The sequence below is a fragment of the Microplitis demolitor genome, chromosome 1 (assembly GCF_026212275.2).
Source record: "Microplitis demolitor isolate Queensland-Clemson2020A chromosome 1, iyMicDemo2.1a, whole genome shotgun sequence".
In the NCBI taxonomy this organism is placed as follows: Eukaryota; Metazoa; Arthropoda; class Insecta; order Hymenoptera; family Braconidae; genus Microplitis; species Microplitis demolitor.
The window spans coordinates 24693202-24707413 of NC_068545.1; the positions used below are offsets into that span (position 1 = coordinate 24693202).

The 14212-nt window shown below is 28.9% G+C and overlaps 4 protein-coding genes across 13 annotated transcripts; 2 read left to right on the plus strand and 2 right to left on the minus strand.

Moving 5' to 3' along the window:
* Positions 1–103: 103 nt before the first annotated feature.
* On the plus strand, positions 104–1485 carry LOC103577950 (ubiquitin-like protein 4A). Its single transcript, XM_008558854.2, has 3 exons — positions 104–598; positions 746–851; positions 942–1485. The coding sequence occupies exons 1-3, from the start codon at positions 551–553 to the stop codon at positions 1238–1240; spliced, it is 453 nt and encodes a 150-aa protein (XP_008557076.1). The 5' UTR covers positions 104–550; the 3' UTR covers positions 1241–1485.
* On the minus strand, positions 1485–3642 carry LOC103577951 (gem-associated protein 2). Of its 3 annotated transcripts, none has more exons than XM_014440652.2 (6): positions 3126–3642; positions 2708–2845; positions 2561–2645; positions 2292–2447; positions 1767–2048; positions 1485–1673 (listed from the first exon to the last, which is right to left on the minus strand). In XM_014440652.2, the coding sequence occupies exons 2-6, from the start codon at positions 2812–2814 to the stop codon at positions 1581–1583; spliced, it is 723 nt and encodes a 240-aa protein (XP_014296138.1). In that variant the 5' UTR covers positions 2815–2845; positions 3126–3642; the 3' UTR covers positions 1485–1580. The 3 variants fall into 3 exon arrangements, with proteins under 3 accessions (XP_014296138.1, XP_053596328.1, XP_014296137.1); XM_053740353.1 differs by having other exon boundaries at positions 3541–3629; XM_014440651.2 differs by having other exon boundaries at positions 2708–3642.
* A 613-nt stretch (positions 3643–4255) lies between these two features.
* On the plus strand, positions 4256–11364 carry LOC103577952 (rho GTPase-activating protein gacZ). Of its 8 annotated transcripts, none has more exons than XM_008558862.3 (18): positions 4257–4465; positions 4782–5036; positions 5577–5691; positions 5770–5909; positions 5975–6073; positions 6175–6279; positions 6416–6523; positions 6628–7014; positions 7081–7392; positions 7472–7886; positions 7977–8117; positions 8239–8710; positions 9415–9534; positions 9670–9927; positions 9994–10165; positions 10626–10853; positions 10970–11089; positions 11164–11364. In XM_008558862.3, exons 2-18 carry the CDS (start codon positions 4893–4895, stop codon positions 11272–11274), a joined length of 3447 nt encoding a protein of 1148 aa, XP_008557084.1. In that variant the 5' UTR covers positions 4257–4465; positions 4782–4892; the 3' UTR covers positions 11275–11364. The 8 variants fall into 8 exon arrangements, with proteins under 8 accessions (XP_008557086.1, XP_008557084.1, XP_008557083.1 ...); XM_008558861.2 differs by having other exon boundaries at positions 8242–8710; positions 9991–10165; XM_008558859.3 differs by having other exon boundaries at positions 4258–4465; positions 9991–10165.
* Positions 11365–11715: 351 nt separating this feature from the next.
* LOC103577953 (putative uncharacterized protein DDB_G0277255) lies at positions 11716–13940 on the minus strand. Its single transcript, XM_008558867.2, has 2 exons — positions 12829–13940; positions 11716–12269 (listed from the first exon to the last, which is right to left on the minus strand). The coding sequence occupies exons 1-2, from the start codon at positions 13514–13516 to the stop codon at positions 11866–11868; spliced, it is 1092 nt and encodes a 363-aa protein (XP_008557089.1). The 5' UTR covers positions 13517–13940; the 3' UTR covers positions 11716–11865.
* Between the last annotated feature and the right edge of the window lie 272 nt (positions 13941–14212).

Below are 14212 nucleotides of genomic sequence, written 5' to 3' on the forward strand. Positions count from 1 at the left end.
AGAGTCGGTTATAGTCGGTCATTGTCGTTCTCGGCGTCCATATTTTTTAATCTGGTCGTTTTGAGTTCGCAATTCAACAAAACGACGTCGCCACTGTGCACTATCCTGAGCAATCCTGAGTCTTGGCTGGTCTTGGCTCTTACAATTCACTGATATATCTTATATCGTACTACTACTAAGTGTTGATATAATTTACAAAAAAAAAAAATAAAAAAAAAAAAACTAAATAAATAAAGTAAAAAAAAAAAAAAAAAAAGGCTTACTTCAAAATATAACGGAGAGGGTAAACGTAGGCAACCAGAAGAGTATCCAAGTGTGAGGAAACAAATTTCTCAAGGAAATTATAACCTGTATTTTTGAAATGCTTTCTGTAATTCTGTCATTGGTGATTTATTCGGCACAATTTACTTAATTTAAATCATTATTTTTTTTTGTTTTGTTTTATTTATTTATTTATTTATTTTCTTGCTTTTTTTTAAACATTTCATTTTATTATTGCGAGGGTGAATTTGATTTTTTTTTTAATTTTAAATTTAAAAAAAAAAGCAAGATGAAAATATCAGTTAAAATTCTGCAAGGACGAGAGTGTGTAGTTGAGGTATGTGGATAATTTATTTACTCAAGCAATCAATTACAATCACTCAATCACGTATTTTTTTTTTTTTTTTTTTTTTTTTTTTTTTTTTACATTTACAAGAGATATTATCAATTGATTAATAAAAATGAATGATTTGTATTTTACTAGATATCACCTTCGGAGACAGTTTTGGAACTGAAAAACAAAGTCAGCGAACTTTTGGGTGTGGACGTGCCTCAACAAAAACTTTTACTAACTGGCAAAGCACTTGCAGGTTATTTTTATTTATTTAAGTTATTTATTTGCAATTTAGTAATATTTTATTATCAAGATTAAAAAATAAATATATCGATGGTTGTTGCAGATGAAAACCCTTTAAGTTTCTATCCTGGTATAAAAGATGGTAGCAAATTAAATCTGGTCGTCAGAAAGACAACCCAGGAATCAAGTGATGAAAAATTACAATCGGTACAAAAATACGGGACTGCATTATTGCGGGAATCGGTATCGAAAGTATTGAAAAAATATTACAGTCAAACAGAAACTGAGTCAATTATAAATGAACTGGTCAAAGATTTGAGGACCAAAGTTAATAATCTTAGTTTTGATGATTTGGAGAGATTAGCTACTGCTTTACTCCAAGATCAAGAAAATATAGTATGATGTAATATTTATTCCATACTTAAAAATTTATTATTACTATATATTAATTAATAATCATGGCATACCGTAATCATTAATTAATGCTTTCGGGCAATGATAAATTTTAGTTATCAGCAAATAAATTTTTTTTAATTGTAATAATTCATCAACAAATACACTGATTTATAATTGATAATGATTATTATTTTTTATTTAAATAACTCTGTAAGTTATTATTTGTATAAATAAAAAATAAGTTTTATCAAAATTTAATTTTTATTTATTTAAAAACTTTAATTTATTAAAAAATATGTATGAAAAATAAAAAATTATTTTACATTCAATTTACAGTATTTTATTATTAAGGATCAGCTAAATCTAATTGTCTGAAATATCTTGCTACTAGACAGATAAAAAGATTCATAGTTGATACTTTACTGTGATCACTAGAAGCCTACAAAAAAAAAAAAAAAAAAAAAAATAAATAAATAAATTATCAAGTTAATATAGTTTTATAATTATTGATATAGTTAATTGAGCGGCTTACTAAATTAGCTCGAGCACGTGAACAAGCCCGTGCTAATGTCCTTAAAGATGAACAGATATCAGGATTCAATGGAATTTCTAGGACACTCAACAAAGCATAGATCCACCGTCCTAATTCAGAGCTAAGACCTTTAGTATCTACTTCTTCTATAAGATATTCTAGTACTTGTTCAACTAAAGGTTGGTTCATTAAAAAAATTATATCTAGTGTTGGAACATGAGGGTCTTGGTCAGCAGATCCAAGACAAAAATTTATCCAGTCTGTTTGATCATCAGCATCAGGCTGTAAATTAAATTTAAATATTATACTATTCATTAATTTTATATTGTGTAGCGAGATTTAAACAAAGCGACTTGAGACAAAGAGCAAGTTCTGTCCGTGACAATTTAAAACTAAATTAAATTGATGATTTCTAACCTGGTGAATCACATTGGTCTGAAATAGACTCGATTATACTGACTGATAAAAATGATAGGTCATAAAAACTACAAGTATCAATACAGATGATAAAAAAAAAAAACTTACAAGCACTAATACTGATTTTTTTTTATTCCTGCAATTCTCCCTTAGAATTTTAAGTCCAGCTACATTAAGTCTCAGCTCCGAAAAATCAGCAACCTGACAATTTTGCCACTCCAATGTTGGACATAACGTTTCTGGAGCTTCAACACACCCTGCCAACTTTTTCAACACCATCCATTTATTATTTCCTTCGAATTAGTAATTATTACTTATACGTAAACTTAATTACTATAAATTTTCATTACCAAAAATGAATAATAAATAATACTTACATGTTTAACATCAACAGTAGGTTTCTTTAATTTTTTAGTATCAATATTTGCTACGACAATATCATCACACTGCTTTGCTTCAACTCTGAAATTTATTTTATAATTAAAATAATAATAATTAAAAATAAATATAAATAAAATAATTACACAACACGCTTTATGTATTCTTCACCAGAGGTTGGAGGCTTTGAGAAATCAATCTTCTCATCAATATCTCCAACAAATAATGCTGGTTCACGAAATGATTCGGTCATTATTTTAATTATAAATGATTTTTTTTATTTCCTTCAATGAATTAATAAAATTAATCAATTAATCATTATTTATTTATTTTTTTTTATATATAAATATATATTATAACATGTGTTGTCCAGATGAAGATTTAGGCGATTTTTGTTTATTGATAATGAGGCTAAAATTATCAGCTAAAGCCGCTAAAACTACTCAACTCTGACAAAATTTACTTTTAATGCTCTTAATTCTTTTAATCAAGCGCACATACATATGTATATACGACATCTACACTCAGTGACATCTACATATATTCAATTACAACTGTACATACTTTATAATCTCCATAATATATGGCACATTAATAAGTGTACCAGAAAAATCCTCTATCTTATGACAACTGAACCACAACTAGGCCTACCACAAGTAACTGTACCACACAACAACTATACCAGTTTTAAACACTACCCGCAAAAATCTCAACCAATCAACAATTCTACCACTTAAGAACTCTCTCACGTTACAACTCTACCAGATTACAACCCTCCCAGAAACGAACTCGACCATAACAATCTCTACCATAAGCATTTCTACCACAATACAGGTCACCCATAAAAATGCTTACCATTAGCATCTCTACCATTAATATGCCTACCATTAATAACTCAACCATATTACACCTATACCATAATAAATTACTACCAATAAAATATACTACTAAAAACGTCTCTACCATTTTTTAAACCTACCCAATAAAAACAATACCGCATAGAAACACTACGAAAAAATAAACTTCTTTATCATATATATGATAAAGATGATTTTTGCGGGTAGTGTTTAAAACTGGTATAGTTGTTTTGTGGTACAGTTACTTGTGGTAGGCCTAGTTGTGGTTCAGTTGTCATAAGATAGAGGATTTTTCTGGTACACTTATTAATGTGCCTAATATATGATACCACTATTAAATTAGCGCGGAAATTTAATATTTTTAAACTATTTATATATAAAAAAATAGCTTTCTTTAAATGCTCTTTCAGAATTTAGAATCCACAATTGCTCCAATCATAAAATTAATATATAATTATTTATCAACAATTAAAAATACAAAACTAACTTATGTGAATAATTCAATAAATAAATTTTATTTTTAATATTTATCACTATTATTAAATTTCAAATAATTAATTAAATATTAATTTTATAATTGATGGAGCCTATTGTGGATTCTGTAAGAGCATTTATTGAGCAATTTTTTGGTAGATAAATTATTAAAAAATATTAAAATTCCGCGCTAACTTAGTAGTGGAACTTAAGTCTATTTTAAAAATTTATTTTTATTTCAATATTTAAATTATAAAAATTTATTTATTAGACAAATAAAATAAGATTATGGACAATAATGAATTTTGTTTAAAATTAATTAAGATATCAGCGAATGCAGCGACACAATTGGTTTGATTTTACCATGGCAATAATATTTTTTTAATAATAATAATAACAACTTAAATTTCTAGGTTATCTGCAACCATTTAAGTTAAATAAAGTTAATAAAGTTAAATCTAGTTAACTTATTTATTTATTTATTTATTTATTTATATATATATATATCAAAGCCTTTATCTCCATCTCTATCTCCATTTTTCATTGGATACGGAAGTCTATGGATACGGCCTGGTACGGTCAGAAAATTCAGTACTGTGATTTTCATATCAAGCTGTCAAAGTCTTGAGTATTTACTAAATAAAATTCTTGCAAAACATTTACAATCTGAAACTGATATACGATATAATAAAACGAAATGCGTCAAAAGACTTTTTTTATTTATAGACACTAATAGTAGACAATTATTAAATGTGTAGCTATTGCCAAATAATTTGCTACTAAAATGACACATATAATTAATTTAGTCCATTAAATCATTACAGTTATAATTGCCATTTTATTCAATCACATTCATTTATTTATTTAACTTTTTCTTTTTTTTTTGTAGTTTATTTAAAAATAAAATTTTAACCAATTTATTAAAAAAAAAAAAAAAGTTTTTTTGGGGTATTGTTTATTGCGACTCTTTATAAATTTAAAAAAATAATTGAAAGTAATAATGACTCCTGGTGTTAATGATGGTCCAAGAAATACAGGAACGTTACCAAAAAGTAACAGAAGAAATGATAGAAATAGAGAAATTATAAATTCAAATCAACCATCTGTTCGTACTATTTATCAAACTCAGCATTCAAATAATTTGGTAAATATATTATTAATTATTTATTAAAATTATTAATTCTTACACTTTTACACAACAAAACTAAATCTAAAATTAAATTTTCAAAGTAATTTTAAATATAAATTCATATGTACATAAATTTTATTTGTTATTATTATTATTATTATTATTATTATTATTATTATTATTATTTAAACAATTTAAAATACTGGTATGAGATACTCGTCAAATGCTTGAATAACTTTAGCATCAGTATAAATTCAGGTTTCAAGATGTTAAATAATCTAAAAATATAAATGTTTAAATAGTAGGGAGTAATTCTATCTTGAGACTTGTAAGTAGATTATTTGTAGTGTTAAAGTTTTGTGCTGGTGGTATAGCAAAGCTTCTGTTGCTGTCGCTGTCGCTGTTACTCGACTTTATCTTTAGCCTTTAATTTAAAATACTTAATTGTAATTCCATATATAACCATACGTAAGACATTTTAAACTCAGTATTCAAATTTCATTTCTAATAATACAGATGTATATATATTTATATATATTTTTTTTCTTTAAACAGTTGGATTTTCAACCAGTTGCCAACGACAGGGATACTGGTAGGAGTACAAAAAATAGTAATACACGATCTACATCATCAGTAGCTTCACTTTCCTACCAAGATTTTGCAGATATTGGTATCTATAAATAAATAAAAATAAATAAAAAATAATATTTATATTTAAATTGATAAATATATTTAAATATATTTTAAGTTTCACTCAGTGGAACTAGACAATATAACTATACCGGTGAAGATTGTATTCAGTGGCAAGAAATGGCTCAATCAGTAGATTTACGTGCTCAATCACCTCCTCATCAACAACCAGCAAAACCTATGAATGTTGATAAAATGGTAATTTATTAATTTGCCAATAAATTTATTTAATTATTTATTAATTTATTACTTAAAATAAACAGCCAGATCGTAATCAAGTGGAGAGTCGTTTGAATCAAATCCGTGATTACATTAGAATGACCTCTACGATGATGGAATCACTGAGTCTGTCGTCTGATCCAGTAAGTTCGATCGTATAGTGCCAAATATATTCATCAATTTTTTATACTAATTAATATTTAACTTAATTTATTACGTCCACTGTTCCTTAAATTATTCATAGCGAGCACACACTCAGCACGATAAATTAGCTATTATGGTTGAAGATCTACGGGATAGTGAGAGAAAACTTAGTAAGCTTTTGGAAGAATATCGTCCTATTGAAGAGGTTACTTTCACTTATTAATAATTCTTCATTTAATTTATAATTATTTTTTTATACTAACTCTTTAATTTCTTACGTTGAATTAATTCACTAATTTATTTATTTAAGATTTGTTAATACTAATAGCATGAAATTTTAGTTTAAAGCTCAGCCACTCCAGTGTTCCAATCAAATTAAAAGATTTAGCGAGCTTTTGGATATATTGAGCTGTCAAGAACGTATTCTTGTTACAAACAATAATCGCAGGGTGTGTTTAATTGCATGATTAAATATTACTTATTAATTAATTAAATGGTTGATTTTAATTTTAATTTCAATGTTTTTTTTTTAAATATTATTTTATTAAAACAGAATGGCGATGGTGCTGATGGAGAAGAATCACTGGAGTCGCAGTTGCGTAAAAAAATGGAGGCGTCCCAGCGAAAATTGGCTGAACTACAAGAGCATCAAGCAAATCTCGTGGGTATGCAGCAACAAGTAAGAGAACGGCTGCAGGAAGCCCGTCAAACACAGCAGGCGTTACTGCTGCAAGAGAATAATCAAGCGACGACTGGGTCTTCTACTCCAGCGTATGATGCCGTAAATTCTCAACGTCAGCTGGCAAATGACGCTCAAGTACTGGAGTCAGAGACTTTAGCGCTGAGAGGTAAATTAGCGGCACTGCAGAATAAAAAAAAGCAAATGGATTTACTTGTTGCTGAATTGCAAAATGTTGAAATGTCTGATCGTGCAAGTAGTGTAAGTATTTACTTTTTTTTTTTTTTTTTTTTTTTTTAAATATTTATTTTATAAATATTATTTTAGAGCTCTGGAGGTTCAAGAAAACCTAAGCAAGATAAAGCTGTTGAATTAGAAACTCTTAAACAGCAATTAGCTCATTTAAAAAATCTTATGGCAGAAGCAACACGTGCTAGAGACGGTTATAATGCAATTAATGAACCTGAAGTTGATTCAAGTTTAAACACCGGGTGTTGTAATGAAAACGGCGAGACTGTTGAGGATGAAGCTGATGCAGCATTGTCTTCTTGTAATTCATTTGATCATAATAGTGAAGCAGATGATACTTATGCTAAATATAGTAATTCAAAAGAACGTTTAACTGTCGAACAAATTCAGGTATTTTTTTTTTTAAATAATATATTTATTTATTTATAATTAATTGTATTAATAAAAAAATTAAAAAAAAAAATTCTAGGCTGTAACACGTGAAATGAAAGAGCAACAAGTACTTTTACAAGCAGCGCGCGCTGAATTACAGCTTTTAAAAAATTCAACTTTGACGCCGACCCAAAATGGGCCATCACTCCTCTCACACAGTTCAACTCCATCGGCATCAGTAGCTGGGGTTTATCCAGCTGATAAAAATTCCAGTAACAACAATAATAATAATAATAATAATAACAGTAATACTAACCATAACAATATGAATGGAGAAATTTCTCAGAGTAAGAAACGTCAGTTGGAAGAACTCGTGCGAAAAGAGCAAACTCTCACGTCAAACATTAATCGCGATGTTACTCCAGCTGATTGGAGCAGCAGACGCGGTTCTAATTCTCAGTATAGTCATACAAGTACTCCAGCAAATATTTGGCCTAATTCTAATGCCATTGGTTTGTATTTTATCGTCGTTAATTTAAATTAAAATTGTTTTAATAATTAATTAATTCGGGGAATAATTATTTATTTACATATTATTTTAGGTCAAGTAAATCAACAAAATGGTGGTGATATACTAGCTCCAGATAATTTACTAGATATCGGGCCACCAGTAACAGCAGTAGATAGTTTTGGAAATAACTGGTGGAATGTACCAGCGCCTCCCATAAATCCACAACAACACGGTAATGAAAACGGAAAATAAATTTAAAAAAAAGTCACACGTAGTTGATTTAATAAAAGTTGAACCAGTAGAATTTTTTAATAAACAATAAATATTTTCATATGACTGCATAAATTCCTCAGTAGGTACCGGTTCTGTGGAGTATTATCGGCAGTTACTGATGAGCTCGCAAGCTCAACAGTTACAAATGATGAACACGACGATGCAACAATGCTGTCAACTTTTGTGGGCGCAGCAGCGTGAATTACAATTAATGACAAGTTCAATAACTCAGATACAACAGCACTTGCAATTGAACCAAAACCAATCTCAGCCACCGCGGGTTTCCAATGAAACACGTGAGAACTATTCAAATCTAAGCCGCTCGACCCATCATCTGGGCAACGTTCTCGATGCAGCTCTACCACCTAGCTCATCGCTACCAAATCTAGTCTCTCTGCCGACACCCTCATCAGCTCCATCACACAACTCAATAGTCACATCCGCCAATTCTTATCATCATCAGCATCAGCATCAGCATCACAACCACCAGCAGCTCAACAATCAAGTGCCCCCAGGTAATCGTGCCAACAACTACTGGGATAACTTCAGAAGGTAAAATTCAAAAATAAAAAATAAAAAAAAATTGCCAATCACCTAGAGGACTCGAGTGTTTACGTAGTTTATTTTTATTTATTCAACCAATCAGTTGTTTAAGTGAATTTATTTTATTACTATATTTCATTCAGAATTTATGATTATGGTTATTATTATTATTATTAATAGAATTTAAATAAAAATTATAAAATATCATTTAATCGATACTCTTTGCGATAAAAATTGTCCTCATTTTATTTATTTATCAATCTATTAAATTATTACGGCGATCAATGTAATTATTAAAACATTGAACAATAAAAATTAACGGCCTGATACTTTGCATTCACTCGGGATTAATTTATTTCACCTATGTTTTTTTTTTTTTTTTTTTTTTTTTAATCGACAAATTTATTGCGGACTTTGGTAGGTAATAAAAATAGGTATGTAAATAATTTGACGAAAATAAATTAACTGCACCTGGAATTTTTAGTTTTTCTTTTGTCTTTAGCATGCGTGTTTGTAAAATAATTTTAATATATGTGGGGCATTCCACCCCAAATCGACCACTTTGAAACCCGATCCCCTTTGATTTGACTGAAATTTTTTCTCGGGTTTCAAAGTGGTTGATTTGGCGTGTAATGCTCTATATATTAATAATAATAATTATCATAAATTAATAAGTGTGTGATGTGTGTTGGAATTGTTTTTGCTATTTTCAGTTACTCGAGACAAAATCTTTTGTCAGGAAACTCAAAGTCAGTAACTGATTCACTGGCTGGTACTTCAGGTAACTCGAATACGTCAACTAATACAGTTGCAGCAGTACACGCGAGTCATGTGTGAGTTATTCGTTTGTTTTTAACAATTTTAAATAATTAATTTATAAATATTTAACTGCATGCTTTGATTGATAGTAACTAATTTTCTTTTTAATTAAAAATAATAATAATAATAATAATAATAATAATGTAAAGAAGGGACAAAAGAAATCGTGAGCACGGAGTTGATAATATATCATTACATTCTTTGTCGAGTACCGAGGCTCAGTACTCATTAAATCTCCAACTCTCATCAAATCTACAAACTCAAGATCGTGAAACACCAGCAAGAAATTATAATTCTTACAATGACGTCACTACACAGCCAGTTGATAATTTTTGGGAAGATACAAATTCCTCTTTTCGTTCAATGCCCGATAGTAATGATGACAATTATTTATTACGTCATATCAGGTATTTAATTTGTTTATAAAATAAAATAACTCAGTATTTAATTTAAATAAATAATTTTTTTAGCAGTGAAATACGTGATATTCTTTCATCACTAGTTGCATCAAATAGAACAAGACCAGATTATCTTGTTATTATTTTACGTGAAATAAAAGCAATAAGTAATGATGACAGATTGAGACCAAAACTTTTACGTTCATTGAGAGCTCTCCAGGATACTCAGTCAACCGACAATCCATTGGTAATTAAATAACTTTACTACAAAAAAAATATAAAATTAAATACTCGAGGTGTACGAATAGTTCGAACTTATATTAATTATTCGTATCGAATTGAATCGAATCGAATAGCTATTTGATTTTAATTTTAAATTGAATAATTCGAATTATTTAAAAATTTACGAATAATTGAAAAATTTTCTTTTTAACGACTTAAAAATGTTATTTTGGTTTTTTCTAATAATTGAAATTTTTGTCAAAAATACATCGAATAAAGACACGAATCTACGAAAAAGTTATTTTTGGTTACTTAACAAAACTATTATATTAAATAAAAATTGAATATTTTAAAGCTAATAAGAATTTTTTGGATTCGAATTAAATAATTATAAAAGTTAAAAAAAAATGTTTCGAAAAAATTCTCACACTCTTATTAAATACCTAAAATTCGATATGTAAACCAACGTTGTCGTTTATATTTAGAATGAAACAACAGATCAGACAGCAAGTGAAAGTTGTCAGTCGAGTGACGAAGATTCAGATGTTGGTGCTGGTGCTAATGCTGGTGCTCAAGCACGGCCATTATTAAACAGTAATAATGATCATCAGTCATCTTTGTTAAATGAATTTTTAATGCCGACTCATGCTGCTGGACAAGTACCGCACGCGCAAAATATGCCGGGTCTTTTAGTTGATCATTTTGATTTTGAAGTAAGATTATTATTATTATTATTATTATTATTATTATTATTATTATTATTAAATATGTTAATATAATTATTCAAGTTATTTATAATAAACATTTTATAAATAATTTATTTCATCAGCAGGCAGCTGCACAATTAAATGAAATTAATACATTTCCTCCATCAATTCTTGCTCCTGGATACAACGAAGACTTGGCTGAAGCTGATCAGTCGCGTCCCGAAGCTTCGAATAATCAACAAGTAATTAAATAATTCATTATTATTATTATTATCATTGATGACTGTAATTAAAAATAATTATTTTGAATTATTAGAATTCACCAGAAGATGAAAGTGTTGAAATACCCGAGACCGGAGACATGCACTTGGCAAATCTCAATATTGTGACACTGGAAGCCGATCGCGAAATAGCTAATTTAATATGAATGATGATAATTCAATTGTTTACCGTTATAAATTACTGAATTTAAACCAGATTTTATCACTGAGTATAATAAATTCTATACTTAATAATATTAATTTGTATAATTAAAACTTAAAAAGTTTAATCTTTAAAATTACACATTTTCTACAAATCGCCTAGCCGACTAAAAAAAAGAAAAAAGTTTTTTTTTTTCTTTAATCTTCATATGTAGTTTAAAAATAATATTTTATTTTTTTAATATTATTATAATTTTTAAAATACAGTCAAAGCTCGTTGAATTAAAATTTTACCTATCTAATTAATAATATTTATTACGCAATAAAATAAACAGCAAAATTTAGTAAAACTTGAAGGAGTTTGGACCGTAAATGTTAATTAAGATGATAAAATAAATTTCACAAAATAAAATTCATGTGATTTGATATTAAATTTTTAATTTTTTTTTATTTTATTAGAAAAGTATACATTTCACACAAACTTTAGATTTAATCCATCGCTTAATGGGCTTAACAATTAATAATTTTTAAGTATATAAATAAGTCATATATAAATATAGATTTATATATATTTATAATGAAGAGATGAGAGATAATTAAAACTCTGTATCAAAAGTATCAATATCTAATAGCTGATGGCGATGAAGATGATAAGCCGAGCAGCCATGCGTCTCCATCAACATCATCTCATAATCAACTAGATTATCAACTCTTGTAACCAAGTTTTCTTTGTTAACTTGTGTGCTATCACGTGTAACACGTGTCTCACATTGTATGGGATAAGGCTCACTGGAATTACATGGTGGTTGTACCCAACTGGGATTATAACTGTCATTGCAGTGGTGGTTAACCTGATTAACTTGGCTGACCTGGGACTGTATCGGGAAACAACGAACGCTGCTGGAAACTAAACATGTTGCCGGCTCATTGTGCATCGCGGATGGTCCACTATCTCTGGTACAAATCCTTGTTTCACGGCAAACGCGTTTGTTACCACCGTCTCTGAAAGGAAACCCGGTTTCTTATCATCCCATTTCTCTCTATCCTACTATTTATACTCTCATACTTTCCCTTTATATATTTTATTATATAAACTTTCAATTACACAATTCAACTCGATTTAACTTGACTATTATTCACTGTTCGTTTTATCAGGTACTAATACAACAACAACAATAATAATAATAATAGTAAACTTTTAAATTTGAATAAAAAAAAAAAAGTACAATTCCATCTCCCGCGGAAATACTCCCTCTGCAATAATCAATATGAATTAATATTTTGAAATTAGCACGGGGGAATTAACTTTTAATATTTTCATAAAATTAGTACGGCAAGAAAATTAAAGTAATGATTGATTCTAAGTAAATAAGTGATAATAAATCAAGGTCCAGATGAATCTAGAAGCTATCAATAGATAAAAAAAAAAAAAAAAAAAAAAAAAAAAATAACATGCTCATGACACGTGATTTAAATTTAAAATCGCGATTGACGAAGCCACGAGGACTCAGTACGTGTGTCCACGATGTGTTGATAATTCGTAGTGAATTCTCTCCTACCTGGACGAAATTTCTTCTTTCCATGATTTTGAAATCCATCAGCTTCAGCTCCATCATGCTCATAATTATTGCGTTTGCGGTTCCTCCGTTGAATGTCCGTTGATCTGGTCACCGTATTACGATTATTATTATAATAACAATCATTACCATTACTATTATTATTATTATAATAATAATAATAATTGTTGTTGTTGTTGTTGTTATTATTATTATGAACGGTCTCAGCGTCGGCGTCGCTGTGGGTCACCCGGTAGATAAGACCAACGCTATCTCCCTCCCCGCGGCTACCTGGATCTCTACTGCAGTAACTTCTGGTGTTGATCAAGTTGTTGTCAAGACCGTGGAGACTCTTGACCATCTCTGGAATAACGTAATGGTTATTCTGGCAGTGTAAATTATCTCCATTTAAATTATCAACATCATCTGTTTCCATGGCTAAAGTAGTATCATTGCCATTGTTTTGTTGTTGTTGGTGTTGGTGTTGTTGCTGATTAAGATGCGCTGATTTATCACTTTTATTTAAATAAACTTGACTTTGAGTATCATATGAATACTGATTATCAATTTGTTGATAATTATTTTGTTTTATTGTCGTTTGATTTATCGGTGGTACGTAACCGTAATAACTATTTGATGACACGTAAGACTGAATTATTTTCGTAGATTTTACTTCGCCTACTGCTGCCATTTTACGATTAATATATTTATAAATATATCTATTTATAAATATTATTTATTTATATATTAAACTATATAAATATAAATATATCAATAGATATGTATATGTAAATATATAAAACAACAAGCTATATTTATAGTAATTTGATAAATTTATAATTTATAAAATATATTATTATTTAATAATAACAGTTTGCCGCGATAAATAAAAAAATATTTATTAGCAATGAAAAGTACTTGATGCAACTTGGTATATTTGGTGTGTACTTGCACTGGTTGCCAGTTGCCACCAGTTGCCACTGCTTGCACGAATTTAACGAATTTAACGAATTGGACGAATTGGACGAATTCTACGGCAGACTATTTAATGGGGATATGGGAAGGAAAATGAAAAATGAATAACGACTAACGAGTGAAACCGATAACCGAATCATTGAAACTTTCATCGGTGGACTGACGAACGCGCCTCGGAAGCTCACGAAGATGAGGCGGGAAATACCGAGTGTGATACGAAAGCACCCGACCGTTTTATAAAAGTCTAAAAGATTCGCGTTCGCGGTTAAGAAATGCCTAATGCCGGCGTCTATTAAAAAACTAGTCAAGCATACGTTAGTAGTATTAATTAAAGATAATTGCTTTATTCGCAATTAAGTGTTTCTATTAATTAATTTATTTATTAAAATAATATAGATAATATTGTTGGTAA